A 22,998-nucleotide genomic window follows, 5' to 3' on the forward strand; every position below is an offset into this window, starting at 1 on the left:
CCTGCTCTAGTAGCCACAGTATAATCTATGGCTAGTCCAGTTGGGTTTCTGGTCAATGATAATCCTTAGATATTGACAGTGGGGGTGTTCAGCGATAGAAATGCCATTGAATGTTAAAGGCAGACAGTTAGATTCTCTCATGATGGAGATGGTCATTGTCTGGCACTTGTGGTGAGAATGTTACTTGCTACTTGTCAACCCGAGTTTGGATATTGTCTGCATTTGGACATGGGCTGTCCCAGAATCTGAGGAATTGTGAATAATGCTGAACATTGCAAAAATCATCAGCAACCATTTCTACTTCTGATCATTCTGACTGATCGCTGTTCCTTCACTATCGCTGGGTCAAAATCCTGGAACTCCCTCCCTAACAGCACTGTGGGTGTACCTACACTACAGAAACTGCAGTGGCTCAGAAGGCAGTTCACCATGACCTTCTCCAAGGGATAATTAGGGATGGGCAATGAATGCTGGCCCACCCAACAACGCCCACATCCAAAAATGAATTTTAAAAACCTTTTTTCGATCTTTTATTGGCTTGTAGAAATAAAATTAACTCTCACTCTTTAGCCAGCTATCTCAGGCACTCTTCTTGCTAGTGTTTATGATCATGTTTAGTCTGTAAGGAATGTATATAATGTACAGATCTTCCCTGTGTTTGTGTGCTGGGAGGAGGGTCCCACATCCCCCATCTCTCAGCCCCTAGCAGCAATCTTCTTTATTTATACAAACTCGTTCCAAACACTTCCAGTAAGGGCAGGACTATCAGCTGGGAAACCTGGCTGCCAGTGTTTTGAGGTCAAACACTGAGTGGATATTTAATATTCTGGGTGGGAGAGGGCGGCGTTGTGTCAGTGGGAGTTTATCAGCATCGTTCCGCATTGAGTGCTGCAGTGAGGAACTCTCTGAGTCAGTGTGCAGACTCGCTCCGAATTCCAAAGCCAGGCAGTGCAGTAAGGAGCAGAGAGGCCGGAGAGACAGAGCGCTGCAGGTAAGGACTGGAGAAAAGAGCAAATACAGAGAGATAGAAAGCATCGGGGGGGTGGGGGGGGGGGAGGACAGAGAGAGAAACAGAAGTGAAAAACCCAAACTGGGGGGGAAAGAATTCAAATTCAAACAGAAAAGAGAAAGATTGCGAATGAAGAGGGAGCGGGGGAGGTGAGGAAGAAACAGGAACATTTATAAATCTTACTATTGGTCCGAATGATCCTTTTCCTGATAATCTAACTCCAATCGGGCTGCTTTCTGACAGTTTGTGAACTGGTTTTTGTGGAAATTCAGCAGAATTGTCTCTGCTGAGAAATTGGAAAAGGCGAAAAAAAAATAAAAACACTGGAATAAAAGCAGGAGGGCAGCCAGAAATCCCAGATTAATGGTTAAAAGATTCGTTTCGTTTCCTGCGGTTAGGATTTGCTCAGTTTGCGGATTCCCGGGATGCGGATTTCTGCTGCTGTCACTGCGGGATGGGTGGGGACGAAGCAGGGATTGCAGTGAATAAACTGGGTGGGTTTAGAGGGTGAAATGTCCAGGGCTCAGCCTGAGTGAGCTCAGAGCCACACTCTGCCTCAAAAACATTCAAATCGACCCTACTCCCGGTCACACAGAAAAACATCTTTCAACTTTGCAAACATCCCTTTGTCCTGGGCGTGAGGAACAAGCTTCAGTCTGAATGCACCCACCTAGCCTGCTCCACAAGGCGGACCTGAGATCAGCTTCAATCCCACATTCCTTCCTCTGCCACCCGCACCCTCTCCATAACCTCTCCCCCTAAAATCTATCCCACTCTGCCTTAAAAATATTCAAAGAATCTGCTTCCACTGCCTTTTAAGGAAGAGAACATAAGAACAGGAAATAGGAGCAGGAGTAGGCCATCTAGCCCCTCGAGCCTGCCCCGCCATTCAATAAGATCATGGCTGATCTGAAGTGGATCAGTTCCACATTCCCGCCCTCTCCCCATAACCCTTAATCCCCTTGCCTATCAAAAACCCATCAACCCGCGTCTTAAATATATTTAGCGAGGCAACCTCCACCACTTCAACAGGCAGAGAATTCCAGAGATTCACCACCCTTTGAGTGAAGAAGTTTCTCCTCAACTCCGTACTAAACCACCCCTCCCTTTATCTTGAGGCTATGCCCCCTAGTCCTACTATCCTTTCTGAGCGGGAAGAGTCTCTCCACCTCTATCCTATCCATCCCATTCATCATCTTATACGTCTCAATGAGATCTCCCCTCATTCTTCTAAACTCCAACGAGTACAAGCCTAGTTTATTCAGCCTCTCCTCATAGTTCAACCCCCTCAACTCCGGTATCAGCCTAGTGAACCTCCTCTGTACTCCCAGACACTGAGGCTCATCAGGGGGAGAGAGGGTGCCATTGTCAATGGGGTGCAAGTGACATCCACCCCCCCCCTAGACTGGCTAACTCTAAGGGTCAGGAACAAGAGGGGGCTGCTGGGAGGAGGGAGTAGCTCAGAGGCCAGCTCATCTACCTTGAGCTGGAGCTCCTCCAGCAACCTGCACTTACTGCAGACATGGTCACTGGGATGGACCCTGGAGTCCACCAGTTCCCACATCATACAGAAACCACACATCACATGCCCCTCCATTATTCACTGTAGTAGTTTTGAAAAAAAAATTTTTTTTTTCCTTGTTTTTCAAACGAACTCACCTGGCCTTTTTTCCCTCCAGCCCTTTTTGATATTAAGCCCTAATAGCTCACTCTGCTTCCCTCTCACTCCGCTGCCCGCTGTCTACACCAGGCCTCCTTTTAAACCTGGCGCTGATTTAAAGCTGTTGGCCCACAACTGCCTTCTAACCACTCCCTCAGAATTCTTAAAGCAGTAAATACAATAAATAAATGCTAGGGGATTAAGGGTTATGGGGAGAGGGCGGGAAAGTGGAACTGAGCCACGACAGATCAGCCATGATCTTATTGAATGGCGGGGCAGGCTCGAAGGGCTAGATGGCCTACTGCTCCTAATTTCTTATGTTCTTATGTTCTCCAAGGCCAAAATATCCTTGAGTAAGTGCAGCGACCAAAACTGCACACAGTACTCCAACTGCGGCCTCACCAGTGCCCTATACAGTTGCAGCAAGAGCGTAACAGAGATACCACCTCTACTTTCTCAGAAGGCTAAGGAAATTTGCCATGTCCACTGCAACTCTCAACAAATTTTTCAGATGCACCATAGAAAGCATTCTTTCTGGTTGTATCACAGCTTGGTCTGGGCTCCTACTCTGCCCAAGACCGCAAGAAACTACAAAAGGTTATGAATGTAGCCCAATCCATCACGCAAACCAGTCTCCCATCCATTTGACTGTCTACACATCCCACTGCCTCGGTAAAGCAGCAGCATTATTAAGGACCCCACGTACCCCGGACATTCTCTCTTCCACCTTCTTCCATCAAGAAAAAAAACAAAAGTCTGAGGTCACGTACCAATCGACTCAAGAACAGTTTCTTCTCTGCTGCTGTCAGACTTCTGAATGGACCTACCTCACATAAAGTTGATCTCTCTCTATACCCTAGCTATGACTGTAACACTACATTCTGCACTGTCTCATTTCCTTCTCTATGAACAGTATGCTTTGACCATATAGCATGCAAGAAACAATACTTTTCACCGTATGTTAATACATGTAACAATAATAAATCAAATCAAAGAAACTCATGACCCTCTGAGAGGAAAAAATTCTTCACATCTCCATTCAAATGTCTGACCCTTTATTTTTAACCAGTGACCCCTAATCCTAGATTCTTCCTCAAGAGGAAACATCTTCTCCACACCCACCCTGTCAATACCCCTCAGGATCTGAAACGTTTTGATCAAGTTGTCTCTTACTCTTGTGAATGGATACAAACTCAACCCTCCCAAGCTGTCCTCATCTGCTCATTCCTGGTATTAGCCGAGTGAACTTTCTCAGAATTGCTTCTAATGCATTCATATGTTTCCTTAGATAAGGAGGCTAATAATCGATACAATACTCCCAATGTGCTTTCACTGATGTCATGTACAACAGAAGCATAACCTCTCTACTTTTGTATTCAGTTCCCTTCACAATAAACAACAATATCCTATTAGCTTTACTCTAGGGCAGACAATGGTGCAGTGGTATTGTCGGGATTACTATCGTAGTCATGATGTGGGTATGCCGGCGTTGGACTGGCGTAAACACAGTAAAAAGTCTGACAACACCAGGTTTTAGTCCAACCTATTTATTTGATAATTTCACCTGACGAAGGGGGTAACCCCGAAAGCTAGTGAGTATATTATCAAATAAATAGGTTGGACTAAAACCTGGTGTTGTCAGACTTTTTACTGGGATTACTATCCACAGACTCCAAGGCAAGATTTGAGAATCCAGATTCAAATCCCAGATAGTGAAATTTGAATTCAATGAAAGTTTGAAATTAAAAAATCTTAATATTGTTGGTTGTCGGAAAAACCCAAGTGGTTCAGTAATATCCTTTAGTGAGGGAAATCTGCTTCTTCAGGTCTGCCCTACATGTGACTCCAGACCCACAACAATGTGGTTGATTCTCAAAAACCTTCAAATGGGCTATTAGGGGTGAGCAATAAATGCTGGCCCAGGACATCCCGTAAAAGAAAAGCAAAAATTATTTGTTATATCACCAGCCTAGTGATTCCTACAGCAAGACACCCAGATCCCTCTGCATCTCAGAGCTCTGCAATCTCTCTCCATTTAGACAATAAGCTTCTTTTTATTCTTTCTGCAAAATGGACAATTTCACGTTTGCCCACATTATCCTTCATTTGCCAGATTTGCCCACTCACTTAACCTATCTATGTCCTTTTGTAACCTCCTTACGTCCTCGTTACAATTTACTTTCCTGCCTATCTTTGTGTTATCAGCAAATTTAGCAGCCATCCCTTCAGTCTCTTCATCCAAATCATTTCTATAATTTGTAAACAGCTGAGGCCCCAGCACTGATCCCTGTGACACACCACTCATTACATCCTGCCAGCTAGGAAAAGTCCCATTTATGCCAACTCTCTGTCTCCTGTTAGCTAGCCAATCTTCAACTCACATCAATGTTACCTCTTACACTGTGAACATTTCTTTCTCTAGTAATTAGATTGATGATAAACTGAAACTGGAACTAACAGAAGAATGGAAGGTAGGTGGAATATGGAGTTTAGAATAAGAGTGACCATGATTGAAGAGGTCAAGGGGCTAAATGGCCTATTCCTGTTTCTAATTGGTTTGTTTCTATGACAGAGATATTAAACATTTTCTTATGAATAGTTTGAATTGAAGAAGTTAAAATTACTCATATCCCTTCCAGAACCACCTTACTTTCTGGATATTTTTTGCTGTCTCAATAGTTTATTTCTAATGAATTACATTATCATTGTAATTTCATTGGGAGCATCCGTCGATTTGAGAAGATTAAAACCGTTTCCCAGACGCCCCCTCACTGCCACAGATCACTCCTGTACATAACTTCTATAGTCTTGATCCTCTGACAGTGCGGCACTCCCTCAGCACTGACCCTCTGACAGTGCGGCACTCCCTCAGCACTGACCCTCTGACAGTGCGGCACTCCCTCAGCACTGACCCACTGACAGTGCAGCACTCCCTCAGTACTGACCCACTGACAGTGCAGCACTCCCTCAGCACTGACCCTCTGACAGTGCAGCACTCCCTCAGTACTGACCCACTGACAGTGCAGCACTCCCTCAGTACTCACCCACTGACAGTGCAGCACTCCCTCAGCACTGACCCTGTGACAGTGCAGCACTCCCTCAGCACTGATCCACTGACAGTGCAGCACTCCCTCAGTACTGACCCTCTGACAGTGCAGCACTCCCTCAGCACTGATCCACTGACAGTGCAGCACTCCCTCAGTACTGACCCACTGACAGTGCAGCACTCCCTCAGTACTGACCCACTGACAGTGCAGCACTCCCTCAGTACTGACCCTCTGACAGTGCAGCACTCCCTCAGCACTGATCCACTGACAGTGCAGCACTCCCTCAGTACTGACCCACTGACAGTGCGGCACTCCCTCAGCACTGACCCTCTGACAGTGCAGCACTCCCTCAGCACTGATCCACTGACAGTGCAGCACTCCCTCAGCACTGACCCTCTGACAGTGCGGCACTCCCTCAGCACTGACCCTCTGACAGTTCGGCACTCTCTCAGCACTGACCCTCTGACAGTGCGGCACTCCCTCAGCACTGACCCTCTGACAGTTCGGCACTCTCTCAGCACTGACCCTCTGACAGTGCGGCACTCCCTCAGCACTGACCCTCTGACAGCGCGGCACTCCCTCAGTACTGACCCTCTGACAGTGCGGCACTCCCTCAGCACTGACCCTCTGACAGTGCGGCACTCCCTCAGCACTGACCCTCTGACAGTACAGCGCTCCCTCAGCACTGACCCTCTGACAGTGCGGCGCTCCCTCAGCACTGACCCTCTGACAGTGCAGCACTCCCTCAGCACTGACCCTCTGACAGTGCGGCACTCCCTCAGCACTGACCCTCTGACAGTGCGGCGCTCCCTCAGCACTGACCCTCTGACAGTGCGGCACTCCCTCAGCACTGACCCTCTGACAGTGCGGCGCTCCCTCAGCACTGACCCTCTGACAGTGCGGCGCTCCCTCAGCACTGACCCTCTGACAGTGCGGCGCTCCCTCAGTACTGACCCTCTGACAGCGCGGCGCTCCCTCAGCACTGACCCTCTGACAGTGCGGCACTCCCTCAGCACTGACCCTCTGACAGTGCGGCACTCCCTCAGTACTGACCCTCTGACAGCGCGGCGCTCCCTCAGTACTAAACTTAAATGCTAGTCTGAACTATTTGCTCAAATATCTGGAGTGACTATTCAACCCACGGAAGAGGCCCTTCGGTCCGACACATTAGAAACACCTGAACTCCCACCTAATCCCATCCGTCAGTGCTTGGCCCATTGCCCTGAATGTTATGATGTGCCAAGTGATCATCCAGATACTTTTTAAAGGATGTGAGGCATCCCACCTCCACCACCCTGCCGGGCAGCGCATTCCAGACCCTCACCACCCTCTGAGTAAAAGTGCTTTTCCTCACATCGTCCTGAAAATTCTTGCTCCCCATACAATCGTAGAATCCACACAGTGCAGAAGGAGGCAATTCAGCCCATCAAGTCTGCACCAACCACAATCCACCCAGGTCCTATCCCCATACCCCACATATTTACCCTGCTAGTGCCCCTGACATTATTTACCAATCAACCTCACATCTTTGGACTGTGGGAGGAAACCAAAGCACCCTCACCTTGAACTTATGTCCCCTCATGACTGACCCTTCAACTAATGGGAACAGCTGTTCCTTATCCACCTTGTCCGTGCCCCTCATAACCCTGATCAGGTCGCCCCTCAGTCTTCTCTGCTCCAACGTAAACAACCCAAGCCTATCCAACCTCTCTTTGTAACTTAACTGTTCCGTCCCAGGCAGCATCCTGGTGAATCTCCTCTGCACCCCCTTCAGTGTGTTCACGTCCTTCCTATAATGTGGCCACTAGAACTGCACACATTACTCCAGCTGTGGCCTCACCAAAGTTCTTTACAACTCCAACTTCCCTGCTTTTGTAATTTGTGGCCGGAATTTTACCATTCCCGCCTTGGAGCGGGCGAAGGCGGGCAATGGAAATGTTCGTTGACCTCAGACAGGATTTTACGGTTTTGGGATGAGCGAGGCCATAAAACCTCACCCTATGCCTCAATTGATGAAGGCAAGTGCCCCATATGTTTTTTCAGCACTCTACTAACATGCCCTTCTACTTCCAGAGATCTGTAGATAAACACACCAAGGTTCCTTTATTCCACAGAGCTTCCCAGTGTCCTATCATTCATTGAGTACTTTCTTGTCAAATTATTCCTTGTGAGAGCATCTTACTTAGTCACTGCTGACACTCGTTATGGAAAAGCTGGCCAGGGACCACACTGGAAAATAGTTAAAAGAGTTCTGGTCGGTAGGAAGGACTTTGTTGTACTTGCCCAGCCCAGATTGGACAGCTTTGGTTCAGTGAGGTTCTGGGGTGCTGGAGCTTCAGGGTAACTGAATGAACCTTTCTTTCACAGCTGCAGATTTTGGATAGCAGGAAGTTTTTGGTTTTCACCAATAATGAAGCAGCTGCTGATACTCTCAGTCCTGGCAGGTAAGATCTTTTCTGGCAATTGCCTTTTCTGCTCTGGAGAGTATTAGTGGATGCTCTTGGGAGATTTTGTAATGCACATTCTGAGCATTACACTGCTAATTAAAGTGTGAGATTTTTCAAGTTCTGGTTACAAATATGTCTAATATCAGGGTTTTACTAAGATTATTAAAATCAAATCTTCATCTTCTCCAGCCTCAGTCCCACATAGAAAATAATCATTTGAAAAGGGGAAGAGTAAAGGCCATTAAATGTGGGTGGTGACTCTGCTGACAATAATATTTCATCTCCGCAGAGCTAATGTGACTGGATCTCTGACACTGAGAACATTTTGCCTGTTCATTGTGGTTGGGAGGAAGTCATGGTTTGTTATTATGATGACCACAGGTTCATGATGCATGCAAGATGATGGTCATCTCCAACAAGAGGGATTCCTTTTGACATTTCATAGCATTATCATTACTGAACTCCCACTGTCTGAGGGTGGGGCAGGGTGGAGGGGAGGTGAGGGGAGGAGGTGCTCGTATCAGTGGGACCAAAAGATCTCACCGGCAAAAATGGCCAGAAGAATTGGGCTGATGTATTGTGTCAGAAGTTGGAAATCTGTGATGAGTAATTCACCTCCTGACTTCCCAAAACCTGCTCACCATCTACAAGGCACAAACTCAACACTATCTGGGACAAAGCAGCCCATTTAATCAGCACCCATTCCACCACTGATGCTCAGTAGCAGCGGTATGTACCATCCACATGAGGCACTACTCAAACTCACCAAGTGTACTTTGACACCACCTTCCAAATCCACCATCTCTGCCACCCAGACGTCAAGGGCAGCAGACATACGGGAAGACCACCACATACAAGTTCCCCTCCAAATCACATACCATATTGCCTTGGAAATATATTACCATTCCTTCACTGTTGTTGGGTCCACATCCTGGAACTCCCTCCCTAACAGCTCGATGGTATACCTACACCACACGGGACTGCAACAGTTAAACTGCAGGGTTAAACTCCGGTATAAAGTGTTGACATTCTATTCCTATTTTGCAGTGTTGCCAATGGTGGACAGTCTGGAAATCACACAGATGGATGCCTGTACCACAAAAACCAATAATCTGCAACTGGATTGCAACTACAAAAAGACAGACTCTGGTAGCATCAAATATGAATGGAGTCTGTATACAACAAAGAACCAAACAATGGTGATCAAGAGCACTATCAGCCCCGAGAAGGAAAACCCCACTTTCAAGCATCGTGCAACTGTGACCGACAAAGACATGTTGCTAAGGCTGATCATTACTGGGTTTGGAGCATCTGAGGAGGGGATGTACACATGCACTCTGCGTTCAGAAGCTAAAACAAAGAATAAAACCATTTCAGTTACGCATGGTAAGAATATCTTTGTGTAAGTTCTAGGTAGTAGAGGTAGAGGTTTACAGCATAGAAACAGGTCCTTCAGCCCAACTTGTCCATGCTGCCCTTTTTTTTAAAGCCCCTAAGCTAATCCCAATTGCCCGCATTCGGCCCATCTCCCTCTATACCCAACGTACCCATGTAACTATCTAAATGCTTTTTAAAAGACAGAATTGTACCCGCTTCTACTACTATCTCTGGCAGCTTGTTCCAGACACTCACCTGTGTGTCTCTGTGTGAAAAAATTGCCCCTCTGGATACTTTTGTATCTCTCCCCTCTCACCTTAAACCTATGCCTCTAATTTTTGGACTCAGTATTTGAACTTAAATTCTAATTGTGTTCATTAGAGACTTTAGTCACAAAGCCAATAGGAGAGGGATTGGTGAAGTAACTCTGGAAATTTTTAATAAGTTTAAATAAGAAAATCCTGCCCTATATAGAATTCCCCAAAAACTAATGTTTGAAAGTGATTGGTGCATTAAATATAACACAACACATAAAGTAACAGACATTAACACATTAACATTTCTAAAGAACTATAGTTATAAAATTTAATTACAGAATGTGATTCTAAACCTTCACAATGTGAAAAAAATCACTTATTTTAAATATCATGAGTGAACTTTCCCATTTTGCTCTCCAGGGGAATCGGAGCAGGCCGGGGATGGACCATGGAAAAGTCTGCTGACCTTGAGCAGGATTTTCCAGTTTTGGGGTGAATGCAGTTAGAAAATCCCACCACAGAAGTTAAATTGCACTAATTTAATGTCACGCTGAATGCTTCAACACAAGTTTTTCTTTGTGCAATAGGACTTTGAATTTAGAAAACAGCAGGTGATTTTGATAGATAGGAAAGTGATGGTTCCACACCAGGAACCGTGTCACTTGCGTCATTGCCTGAGGAACCAGACGGTTTATCAGCTAATTGCAGCATCATGTTCGTACCAGGTCATGTGATGAGCTACGGTCCCAAAACTCATATTGGGTTGAGATACTTTGATTACTTGACTAACGTCCATTTTAAGTTACAAACTAATTGTGAACAATGATCAAACTCAAACTTTGCTGCATTTGTCAGTACATGAGGAATGTTGACAATGTGAAGAGTCTGTCAGTCTCCCTAAGCGAGCAGATACAATAGCAGGAGGTATTGGTGCAATGTCACCCTAACCCAGAGAGATTCCTTTCCTGTTAGTTACAAACAAAACTAACATAACCCACTAGTTTCAGTTATTGACTTCACACCCATTTCCTTTATTTATGTAAAGTCAAAGGTCACATTTACCTGGCCCCAATATTCATCATGAGAATATAAGAACATAAGACTAGGATCAGGAGTAGGCCATCTGGCCCCTCGAGCCTGCCCCGCCATTCAATAAGATCATGGCTGATCTTTCTGTGGACTCAGCTCCACTTACCCGCCCACTCACCATAACCCTTAATTCCTTTACTGTTCAAAAATGAATCTATCCTTGCCTTAAAAACATTCAATGAGGGAGCCTCAACTGCTTCACTGGGCAGGGAATTCCACAGATTCACAACCCTTTGTGTGAAGAAGTTCCTCCTCAACTCAGTCCTAAATCTGCTTTCCCTTATTTTAAGGTATGCCCCATGGTTCTAGTTTCACCCACCAACGGAAACAATTTTCCTGCTTCTATCTTATCGATTCCTTTCATAATTTTATATGTTTCCATAAGATCTCCCCTCATTCTTCTGAATTCCAATGAGTATAGCCCCAGTCTACTCAGTGTCTCCTCATAAGCCAACCCTCTCAACTCCAGACTCAACCTAGTGAATCTCCTCTGCTCGCCCTCCAGCGTCAGTATATCCTTTCTCAAGTAAAGATACTAGAACTGTACACAGTACTCTAGGTGTGGCCTCACCAGCACCTTATACAGCTGCAGCATAACCTCACTGTTTTAAACTCAATCCCTCTAGCAAGGAAGAATAAAATTTCATTTGCCTTCTTAATTACCTGCTGCACCTGCAAACCAACATTTTGTGATTCATAACATAAGAACATAAGAACTAGGAGCAGGAGTAGGCCATCTAGCCCCTCGAGCCTGCCCCGCCATTCAATAAGATCATGGCTGATCTGTCGTGGCTCAGTTCCACATTCCCGCCCTCTCCCCATAACCCTTAATCCCCTCTCTTATCAAAAACCCATCAACCCGCGTCTTAAAAATATTTAGCGAGGCAGCCTCCACCATTTCAACGGGCAGAGAATTCAAGAAATTCACCACCCTTTGAGTGAAGAAGTTCCTCCTCAACTCCGTTCTAAACCGCACCCCCCCTTTATCTTGAGGCTGTGCCCCCTAGTCCTACTGTCCTTTCTGAGCGGGAAGAGTCTCTCCACCTCTATCCTATCCATCCTATGAGATCTCCCCTCATTCTTCTAAACTCTAACGAGTACAAGCCTAGTTTATTCAGCCTCTCCTCATAGCTCAACCCCTTCAACTCCGGTATCAGCCTAGTAAACCTCTTCTGTAATCCCTCCAAGGCCAAAATATCCTTGCGTAAGTGCGGCGACCAAAACTGCACACAGTACTCCAGCTGCGGCCTCACCAATGCCCTATACAACTGCAGCAAGACCTCCCTACTTTTATATTCAATCCCCCTCACTATGAAGGCCAGCATCCCATTCGCCTTCCTGACCACCTGCTGCACCTGCAAGCTGGGTTTTTGCGACTCATGCACAAGGACCCCGAGGTCCCTCTGCACCGTCGCCTGCTGCAGTTTTTCGCCATGTAAGTAATAGTCCTTCCTACCATTATTCCTACCAAAGTGGACAACCTCACATTTGCCAACATTAAGTTCCATTTGCCAGTTCCTGGCCCATTCGCCCAGCCTATCTAGATCCTTCTGCAGACTCTCCACACCCTCCGCACAATTTGCAGTTCCACCAATCTTGGTGTCATCAGCAAATTTTGACACCATACACTCGGTTCCCTCCTCCAGATCATCTATATAAATGGTGAATAGCTGAGGCCCCAGCACCGACCCCTGGGGCACTCCACTAGTCACCAACCGCCAATCCGAATAGCACCCCTTGACCCCCACTCTCTGCCTCCTATTTGACAACCAATCCTCTATCCACGCTAACACCCTACCCCCAACTCCATGCCCCCTGACCTTCTGCAATAACCTCTTGTGAGGTACCTTATCAAACGCCTTCTGAAAATCAAGAAACACCACATCCACCGGCTCTCCTCTATCCACCGCCCTAGACACATCCTCATAGAACTCCAATAAATTCGTCAGACACGACTTCCCCTTAACGAAACCGTGCTGCGTCTGCTCTACCAAACAATTCTCCTCAAGATGCCTCGCTATTTTCTCCTTGATCACGGATTCTAACATTTTTCCTACAACAGACGTTAAACTAACCGGCCTATAATTCCCTGCCTTTTGCCTGCCACCCTTCTTAAACAATGGTGTAACATTAGCCGTTTTCCAATCTTCCGGCACTTCCCCGGAATCCAGCGACGTTTGGAAAATAATCACCAAGGCATCCACTATCACCTCCGCCATTTCCTTCAGAATCCTTGGATGCATTCCATCCGGTCCTGGGCCCTCCAGTCTGTCGCGCACCGCCTCTCTAGTAACAATAATGTCATTGAGACCCTCCAGTCCTACCACCTTTCCATCGCTAACACCCAGCAAATTATTCACATCCTCCTCCGTGAAGACCGAAACAAAAAAGTTATTCAGGGCCTCAGCCATTTCCCCATCCCCTACCACTAAGTCCCCCCTCTCACCCTCTAAGGGTCCAACATTCACCCTAGCCAGCCTCTTCCTTTTTATGTATATATAAAAACTCTTACTATCCTTTTTTACATTTAGCGCTAGCCCAGCTTCATAGTTTATCCTACCCTTCTACTAGGCTGATACCGGAGTTGAGGGGATTGAGCTATGAGGAGAGGCTGAATAAACTAGGCTTGTACTCGTTAGAGTTTAGAAGAATGAGGGGAGATCTCATTGAGACGTATAAGATGATGAATGGGATGGATAGGATAGAGGTGGAGAGACTCTTCCCGCTCAAAAAAGACAGTAGGACTAGGGGGCACAGCCTCAAGATAAAGGGGAGGCGGTTTAGAACGGAGTTGAGGAGGAACTTCTTCACTCAAAGGGTGGTGAATCTCTGGAATTCTCTGCCCGTTGAAGTGGTGGAGGCTGCCTCGCTAAATATTTTTAAGAAGCGGGTTGATGGGTTTTTGATAAGAGAAGGGATTAAGGGTTATGGGGAGAGGGCGGGAAGGTGGAACTGAGCCACGACAGATCAGCCATGATCTTATTGAATGGCGGGGCAGGCTCGAAGGGCTAGATGGCCTACTCCTGCTCCTATTTCTTATGTTCTTATGTTCTTTATCATGCACAAGGACACCCAGGTCCCTCTGCACAGCAGCATGTTGTAATTTTTTACCATTTAAATAATAGTCCATTTTGCTGCTGACCTCACATTTACCAACATTGTACTCCATCTCACCCACTCACTTGAACTATCTATATCCCTTTGCAGACTTTTAGCATCCTCTGCACACTTTGCTGTGCCACTCATCTTAGTGTCATCTGCAAATTTTGACACACTACATTTGGTCCCAAACTCCAAATCATCTATGTAAATCGTAAACAATTGCACTCCCAACACTGATCCCTGAGGCACACCACTAGTCACTGATTGCCAACCAGAAAAACATCCATTTACCCTCCACTCTTTGCTTTCTGTTAGTTAACCAATCCTCTATCCATGCTAATACATTACCTGTAACACTGTGCACCTTTATCTGATGTAGCAGCCTTTGGTGTGGCACCTTGTCAAATGCCTTCTGGAAATCCAGATACACCACATCCACAGGTTCCCCATTGTCCACTGCACATGTAATGTTCTCAAAGTTTCCACCAAATTAGTCAAACATGACCTGCCCTTCATGAACTCATGCTGTGTCTTTCCAATGGGACAACTGATATTGAGATGTCTCGCCATTTCTTCCTTGAGGATAGATTGAAGCATTTTTCCTACTACGGAAGTTAAGCTAACCAACCTGTAGTTACCCGCCTTTTGTCCACCTTTTTTAAACAGTAGCATCACATTTACGGTATTATTCAGTATAACTTCTCTCCAATGCCATAAAAATAACAAACTTTAAAATTGTTGTTTAACTTTATATCTAATCCTGTCCTGTACCTGTCCTGGGAGTGTTTGATGGGGGACAGTGTAGAGGGAGCTTTACTCTGTATCTAACCCTGTGCTGTATCTGTCCTGGGAGTGTTTGATGGGGGACAGTGTAGAGGGAGCTTTACTCTGTATCTAATCCTGTCCTGTACCTGTCCTGGGAGTGTTTGATGGGGACAGTGTAGAGGGAGCTTTACTCTGTATCTAACCCCGTACTGTACCTGTCCTGGGAGTGTTTGATGGGGGACAGTGTAGAGGGAGCTTTACTCTGTATCTAACCCCGTGCTGTACCTGTCCTGGGAGTGTTTGATGGGGACAGTGTAGGGGGAGCTTTACTCTGTATCTAACCCTGTGCTGTATCTGTCCTGGGAGTGTTTGATGGGGGACAGTGTAGAGGGAGCTTTACTCTGTATCTAATCCCGTGCTGTACCTATCCTGGGAGTGTTTGATGGGGACAGTGTAGAGGGAGCTTTACTCTGTATCTAACCCTGTGCTGTATCTGTCCTGGGAGTGTTTGATGGGGGACAGTGTACAGGGAGCTTTACTCTGTATCTAACCCCGTGCTGTACCTGTCCTGGGAGTGTTTGATGGGGACAGTGTAGAGGGAGCTTTACTCTGTATCTAACCCTGTGCTGTATCTGTCCTGGGAGTGTTTGATGGGGGACAGTGTAGAGGGAGCTTTACTCTGTATCTAATCCCGTGCTGTACCTATCCTGGGAGTGTTTGATGGGGACAGTGTAGAGGGAGCTTTACTCTGTATCTAACCCTGTGCTGTATCTGTCCTGGGAGTGTTTGATGGGGGACAGTGTAGAGGGAGCTTTACTCTGTATCTAACCCTGTGCTGTACCTGTCCTGGGAGTGTTTGATGGGGGGACAGTGTAGAGGGAGCTTTACTCTGTATCTAACCCTGTGCTGTACCTGTCCTGGGAGTGTTTGATGGGGACAGTGTAGAGGGAGCTTTACTCTGTATCTAACCCTGTGCTGTATCTGTCCTGGGAGTGTTTGATGGGGGACAGTGTAGAGGGAGCTTTACTCTGTATCTAACCCTGTGCTGTACCTGTCCTGGGAGTGTTTGATGGGGGACAGTGTAGAGGGAGCTTTACTCTGTATCTAACCCTGTGCTGTATCTGTCCTGGGAGTGTTTGATGGGGGACAGTGTAGAGGGAGCTTTACTCTGTATCTAACCCTGTGCTGTACCTGTCCTGGGAGTGTTTGATGGGGGACAGTGTACAGGGAGCTTTACTCTGTAGCTAACATGATTTTCCCCTAATCATTCCATGCTGGTTTTCCTTAATTATTCTGCACTTTTCTAAGTCACTGTTGATTATGTCCTGAACTATAGTTTCCGGAAGTTTTCCAACCATTGCAGTCAAGCTGACTGGTCTAGTTGTCAGCATTATCCTCGCACCCTGTTTTGAGCAGGGGTGTAGTGTTTGCCCTTCTCCAGTCCTCCGGCACCGCCCTGTGTCTGAGGAAGATTATCATCAAAGCCACTGTAATTTCCATTCTCCCCTCAGTATCTGTGAATGTCTCACAGCCAGTCCCTGGTACTTTATCGATTTTACTGACCTTCTATTCTGCCCCACTTGCCCCACCCCCTCTGACACAGTATATGGTCCAACACATTTCTCCCTCTCTCCAGCTTTGCAGAGAAGAGTCACGTGGATTTGAAATGTTAACTCGGTTTCTCTGCTGCCAGAGTTTTAGCCAGTAATTTCTGTTTTTATTTCAGATTTCCAGCATCCACAGTATTTTGCTTTTAAACTATTTATTTATTAGTCACAAGTAGGCTGACATTAACACTGCAATGAAGTTACTATGAAAATCTCCTGGTCCCCACACTCTGGCACCTGTTCGGGTACACTGAGGGAGAATTTAGCACGGTTTAAAGCACTTTGTTCTTTGTAGAACTGTTTAAAGCATTTACTTATTGTATTTACTGCTTTAAGAATTGTGAGGGAGTGATTATCAGGCAGTTGTGGCCCATCAGCTTTAAATCAGCGCCAAGTTTAAAAGGAGGCCTGGTGTAGATAGCGGGCAGCGTCGGAGCGGGCAGCGGAGTGAGAGGGAAGCAGAGTGAGCTATCAGGGCTTAATATCAAAAAGGGCTTGAAGGTAAAAAGGCCAGGTGGAAAGAACAAGGAAAAAAAAAAAAAATTTTTTTTTTTCAAAACTACTACAGCAAAAAACAAGGAAAATATTTTTTCCCACAACAAATTATATTGAATAATGGAGGGGCATGTGATGTGCGGTTCCTGTATGATGTGGGAACTGGTGGACCCCAGGGTCCTCCCCAGTGACCATGTCTGCAGTAAGTGCAGGTTGCTGGAGGAGCTCCAGCTCAAGGTAGATGAGCTGGCCTCTGAGCTACAGACACTGAGGCTCACCAGGGGGAGAGAGGGTGTCATTGTCAATGGGGTGCAAGTGACATCCACCCCCCCTAGACTGTCTAAATCTAAGGGTCAGGAACAAAAGGGGGCTGCTGGGAGGAGGAAGGGGGGTGAGGAGCGGAGACCTCAGCCTCTTAATCTGCATAACAGGTTTGAGGTTCTTGCTTCCAGTCTGGAAGAGGACGAGGCAGGTGAGGTTGGTGAGCAAACTGCACACGGTACAGTGATGCAGCAGGACATAGGCAAAGATAAGGGGAAAAGGAACGTAGTAGTGATTGGGGATAGTGGGGTGAAGGGTATTGACACTGTCCTTTGTCACAATGACAAAGTGCACAGAAGGGTGTGTTGTCTGCCTGGTGCTCGGGTACAGGATGTCGCAGCTGGGCTGCAGAGGAATCTGGAGTGGGAGGGTGAGAACCCAGTTGTGGTGGTACATGTGGGTGCCAGCGACGTAGGCAAAGTGCGGACTGAGGATCTGGGGAGGGAGTATGAGAAGCTGGGAATGGAATTAAAAAGTAGAACCGACAAGGTGGTCTTCTCTGGGCTACTGCCTGAACTGAGTGCAGACGGGCGTAGGGTTGACAGGATAAAGGAAGTGAATGGGTGGCTCAGAGATTGGTGTGGGAGGAATGGGATCGAATTTATGGGGCATTGGCACCAGTATTGGGGTAGGTGGGACTTGTTCGGGCGGGATGGGGTTGGTCTGAATCGTGCTGGGACCAGAGTGCTGGCGAATCGAGTAAAGAGGACTGTAGACAGGGCTTTAAACTAATTAGGGGGGGGGAGGGTGCGAGGGTAGGTGATGTTAGGAGGTCTACAGTTAAGGATAGGGTACAGGTAAGGGAAGAGGCTGAGGATGTCCCAAGTGGTGGCGTTACGGCAAATAGGGTCCAGAAGAAGGCTGGGATGAAAGCGCTTTATCTGAATGCACGAAGCATTCGGAATAAAGTGGATGAGCTGGTGGCGCAGATCGACACAAATGGATACGATCTGGTGGCCATTACAGAGACGTGGCTGCAAGGTGACAGGGACTGGGAGATGAATGTACAGGGCTATCAAGTGTTTAGGAAGGATAGGCAGGAGGAAAGAGGGGGTGGCGTAGCTCTGCTGATTAAGGACAGCATCAAGGTGGTAGCAAGGGATGATATCGGAGCCAAAGAGCAGAAAGTGGAATCGTTGTGGGTGGAGATTAGGAACAGCAAAGGGAGGAAGACGCTGGTGGGTGTCGTCTATAGGCCCCCGAATAATGATCTGGAGGTGGGGCGGGCTGTTAACGCGCAAATAAGTGCGGCGTGCAGGAATGGGACGGCAGTAGTTATGGGGGATTTCAATCTGCATATTGATTGGTCGACCCATGTTGGACGAGGTGGGCTCGAGGAGGAGTTCTTGGAATGCTGCCGGGATAGTTTCCTGGAACAGTGTGTGTTGGAGCCGACGAGGGAGCGAGCTATCTTGGATCTGGTGCTATGTAATGAGGCGGGTAGAATTAGGGACCTTGAGGTGAAGGATCCTCTTGGAGAGAGTGATCATTGTATGGTGGAGTTTCTGTTGCAGATGGAGGAGGAGAAAGTGGGTTCCCGGACACGTGTCCTTTGTTTGAATAGAGGGGAGTATGGTAGGATGAGAGAAGAATTGGCGAATGTGGACTGGGGGAGCGCGTTGGAAGGTAGGTCTGCTGAGGAGCAGTGGAGGATCTTTAAGGAGATCTTTCTTGGTGCTCAGCAGAAATTTATTCCGATGGTTAAAAAGGACAGTAGGAAGAGAGGTAATAAGCCGTGGATAACGAAGGAGGTGAAGGAAAGTGTTAAATTAAAAGCGGAGGAATTTAGAGTAGCTAAGAGCAGTGGGCGAGAAGAGGATTGGGAAAGGTTTAAATGTCAACAAAGATTGACAAAAAAGTTGATAAAGGAGGGTAGAAGAAGCTATGAAGCTGGGCTAGCACTTAATATAAAAAAGGATAGCAAGAGTTTTTATAAATATATAAAAAGGAAGAGGCTGGCTAGGGTGAACGTTGGTCCCTTAGCAGATGAGAAAGGGGACCTAGTGGTAGGGGATGGGGATATGGCTAAGGTCTTGAATAACTTTTTTGTTTCTGTCTTCACGGAGGAGGACGTGAATAATTTGCCGGGTGTTAGCGATGGAAAGGTGGTAGGACTGGAGGGTCTTAATGACATTACTGTTACTAGAGAGGTGGTGCGCGACAGACTGGAGGGGCTGATTGTGGACAAGTCCCCAGGACCGGATGGAATGCATCCGAGGGTTCTGAAAGAAATGGCGGAGGTGATAGTGGATGCCTTGGTGGTTATTTTCCAGACGTCGCTGGATTCCGGGGAAGTGCCGGGGGATTGGAAAACGGCTAATGTTACGCCGTTGTTTAAGAAGGGTGCCAGGCAAAAGGCGGGGAATTACAGGCCGGTTAGTTTAACGTCTGTGGTAGGTAAAATGTTAGAATCCGTCATTAAGGAGGAAATTGCGAGGCATCTTGAAGGGAATTGCTTGATAGGGCAGACGCAACACGGTTTCATTAAAGGGAAGTCGTGTCTGACAAATTTACTGGAGTTCTATGAGGATGTGTCTAGGGCGGTGGATAGAGGAGAGCCGGTGGATGTGGTCTTTCTGGATTTTCAGAAGGCGTTTGATAAGGTACCTCACAAGAGGTTATTGCAGAAGGTCAGAGGACATGGAGTTGGGGGTAGGGTGTTAGCGTGGATAGAGGATTGGTTGTCAAATAGGAGGCAGAGAGTGGGGGTCAATGGGTGCTATTCGGATTGGCGGTTGGTGACTAGTGGGGTGCCCCAGGGGTCGGTGCTGGGGCCTCAGCTATTTACCATTTATATAGATGATCTGGAGGAGGGAACCGAGTGTAGGGTGTCGAAATTTGCTGATGACACCAAGATTGGGGGAAAGGCAAATTGTGCGGAGGGTGTGGAGAGTCTGCAGAAGGATCTAGATAGGCTGGGTGAATGGGCCAGGAAATGGCAAATGGAATTTAATGTTGGCAAGTGTGAGGTGGTCCACTTTGGTAGGAAGAATGGTAGGAAGGACTATTACTTACGTGGCGAAAAACTGCAGCAGGCGACGGTGCAGAGGGACCTCGGGGTCCTTGTGCATGAGTCGCAAAAACCCAGCCTGCAGGTGCAGCAGGTGGTCAGGAAGGCGAATGGGATGCTGGCCTTCATAGCGAGGGGGATTGAATATAAAAGTAGGGAGGTCTTGCTGCAGCTGTATAGGGCATTGGTGAGGCCGCAGCTGGAGTACTGTGTGCAGTTTTGGGCGCCGCACCTGCGCAAGGATATTTTGGCCTTGGAGGGAGTGCAGAGGAGGTTTACTAGGCTGATACCAGAGTTGAGGGGGTTGAGCTATGAGGAGAGGCTGAATAAACTAGGCTTGTACTCGTTAGAGTTTAGAAGAATGAGGGGAGATCTCATTGAGACGTATAAGATGATGAATGGGATGGATAGGATAGAGGTGGAAAGACTCTTCCCGCTCAAAAAAGACAGTAGGACTAGGGGGCACAGCCTCAAGATAAAGGGGGGGCAGTTCAGAACGGAGTTGAGGAGGAACTTCTTCACTCAAAGGGTGGTGAATCTCTGGAATTCTCTGCCCGTTGAAGTGGTGGAGGCTGCCTCGCTAAATATTTTTAAGAAGCGGGTTGATGGGTTTTTGATAAGAGAGGGGATTAAGGGTTATGGGGAGAGGGCGGGAAAGTGGAACTGAGCCACGACAGATCAGCCATGGTCTTGTTGGGTGGCGGGGCAGGCTCGAGGGGCCAGATGGCCTACTCCTGCTCCTATTTCTTATGTTCTAACCAGCACGTGTTTCAGACTGTGGGAGGAAACCGGAGCACCCGGAGGAAACCCATGCAGACATGGGGAGAACGTGCAGAGTCTGCACAGACAGTGACCCAAGGCCAGGAATCAAACTCGGGTCCCTGGCGCTGTAAGGTAGCAGTGCTAACCACTGTGCCACCATGCTGTTTTATTAATTAATGACAGCCTTTCTAACATCTCCTCCTTCTAAGGTGTAAATTCCTCAGGTACCAGTTAGCTCCTCTCTCACTGGGCCTGGGTAACACCTTCCTTTGGAAAGGCAAATGCAGAAGACTCATTTAATTTCTCCACTATTTCTCCTGCCTCTACGTGCAAGTCCTATTTTTAATCCCTAATCAGTCTTTCATTTCTCTTTCTTTTATCGTCCGGCTATTCTATATAGAGCAAACCTTGGGACTCCCAAGAGGCAACAGCGAATCCACTAGCTGAAAGGGCAGTGGTAACTGATCCAATTGAATCTTTCAAAATGAATTGGATATAAACTTGGAGAAAAATACAGAGATAAAGTTCAGGAGGAGGGGAGTGGGACTAAAAGAGCTAGTGGCAACTTGCTGGACTGAATGGCTTCCATTGCATGGTACTGTTCAGCCATTTTACCTAGAGGAATAAACATGGAACCTGGTGTTATCAGGAACCACGAACAATGTTGCTGCTCCCTGTTACTCCTAAATACAGGGTCAGCTTTTCTCATGCTTTCTCTGTTTTTCACAGGTCTTGCAACTTGTGGTACTCCTGGACTCATGCTCAGCAGTCCCTGGATGTTGAGTCTCCTCCTGTCACTCACTGTTCTCCAAGCCTTGGATGCCCTGCCTGGTGGGAGCTCAAACTAACATTCAGCAACTGGACCAGAACAGGCAATGATTGCATCTCCTTGTGGAATGAGCAAATGTTCTGTGTTGTTATCCTTTCTCCCCCTCTCTTGCCCCTGCCTCTCTCCTTCTCGCTTGCTTTCTGAATTTCTTATTATTACATTAGTGACTTCACTGAGCAGAGATGGAACTTTGACAAGTTGTCACCACATGAAGAAGCCAATCCTATTTCTGCCCTCCATCTCTGATCCCAGCTGACATTACAGGGTAGGTTCCCTGTCAAGCAGGGGTATTCACAAAGCCAATGGCAGCTGCATTGGCTGCAGTAACATTGGGCTGACGGGGCTCCCACTGTTCAAGCTGATGATACAGAGTAATGGAGTGAAGGGTGGTGTGGAAGCAGGGAGGAGAGGGATGGATAATGAGAGGGTTGTCTGGGACTGAACCCCTCGGCCCACTCCAGTCTAGGTTACTGTCCCGATATCTGTGCTCAAACTGTGATCGTAGTTTCTGAATAACACAAAATAATGAATTAATACAAGTGCTTTAGCCTCTACTGAATGTTTTGCTAAGCTGCTCAGATATCTAGCTGTAAATATTGGGAAATCCAATACTGTGAAATTGAATGTATTTTCTATTTAGGCTGAGTTCTGTATGGTGGAATTTTTAATTGCCAAATATCCAATGAGTATGCAATAAAATATATAATGATATCCAATAAATATCAGCCATTTCCTTTCCTTCAGTTGAAAATATGGAATGTCCTGTTTTGGAAAATTTGAATCACTTTCACCTTCCTGTTCCCCTCTCCCCTTTCCATACCCCTTCCCCTCTCCCCTCTCCTGTCCGTTACCCTCATCCCTCTTCCCTGCACTCCTCCCCTCCTCACCCATCCCCACCTCACCCTGTCCCCTCCTCACCCCTCCCATCCTCACCCCTCCCCATATTCTAATCTGCTCCTGCCACACTAGAGCTGAACTGAAATGAAAGGGTGAATGTAAATGTACAATCACCCCTCCTCTGCGCCTCTGCCCTGTACCTCCGCCCTGCACCTCCACCCTGCGCCTCTGCCCTGCACCTCCGCCCTGCACCTCCACCCTGCGCCTCTGCCCTGTGCCTCCACCCTGCGCCTCCACCCTGCACCTCCACCCTGCACCTCCGCCCTGCACCTCCGCCCTGCGCCTCCACCCTGTGCCTCCTCTGTACCTCCGCCCTGCATCTCC

General features: G+C 47.2%; 1 protein-coding gene across 1 annotated transcript; it reads left to right on the plus strand.

Moving 5' to 3' along the window:
- The first annotated feature begins 889 nt into the window (after window positions 1-889).
- LOC145359869 (thy-1 membrane glycoprotein-like) lies at window positions 890-22,497 on the plus strand. The gene is made up of 4 exons (XM_080214693.1): window positions 890-991; window positions 8,084-8,160; window positions 9,211-9,549; window positions 21,678-22,497. The coding sequence occupies exons 2-4, from the start codon at window positions 8,127-8,129 to the stop codon at window positions 21,794-21,796; spliced, it is 492 nt and encodes a 163-aa protein (XP_080070819.1). The 5' UTR covers window positions 890-991; window positions 8,084-8,126; the 3' UTR covers window positions 21,797-22,497.
- The last annotated feature ends 501 nt before the right edge of the window (window positions 22,498-22,998 follow it).

Source organism: Carcharhinus amblyrhynchos, chromosome 29 (genome assembly GCF_965287045.1).
Source record: "Carcharhinus amblyrhynchos chromosome 29, sCarAmb.v2.hapA, whole genome shotgun sequence".
Taxonomy (NCBI): Eukaryota; Metazoa; Chordata; class Chondrichthyes; order Carcharhiniformes; family Carcharhinidae; genus Carcharhinus; species Carcharhinus amblyrhynchos.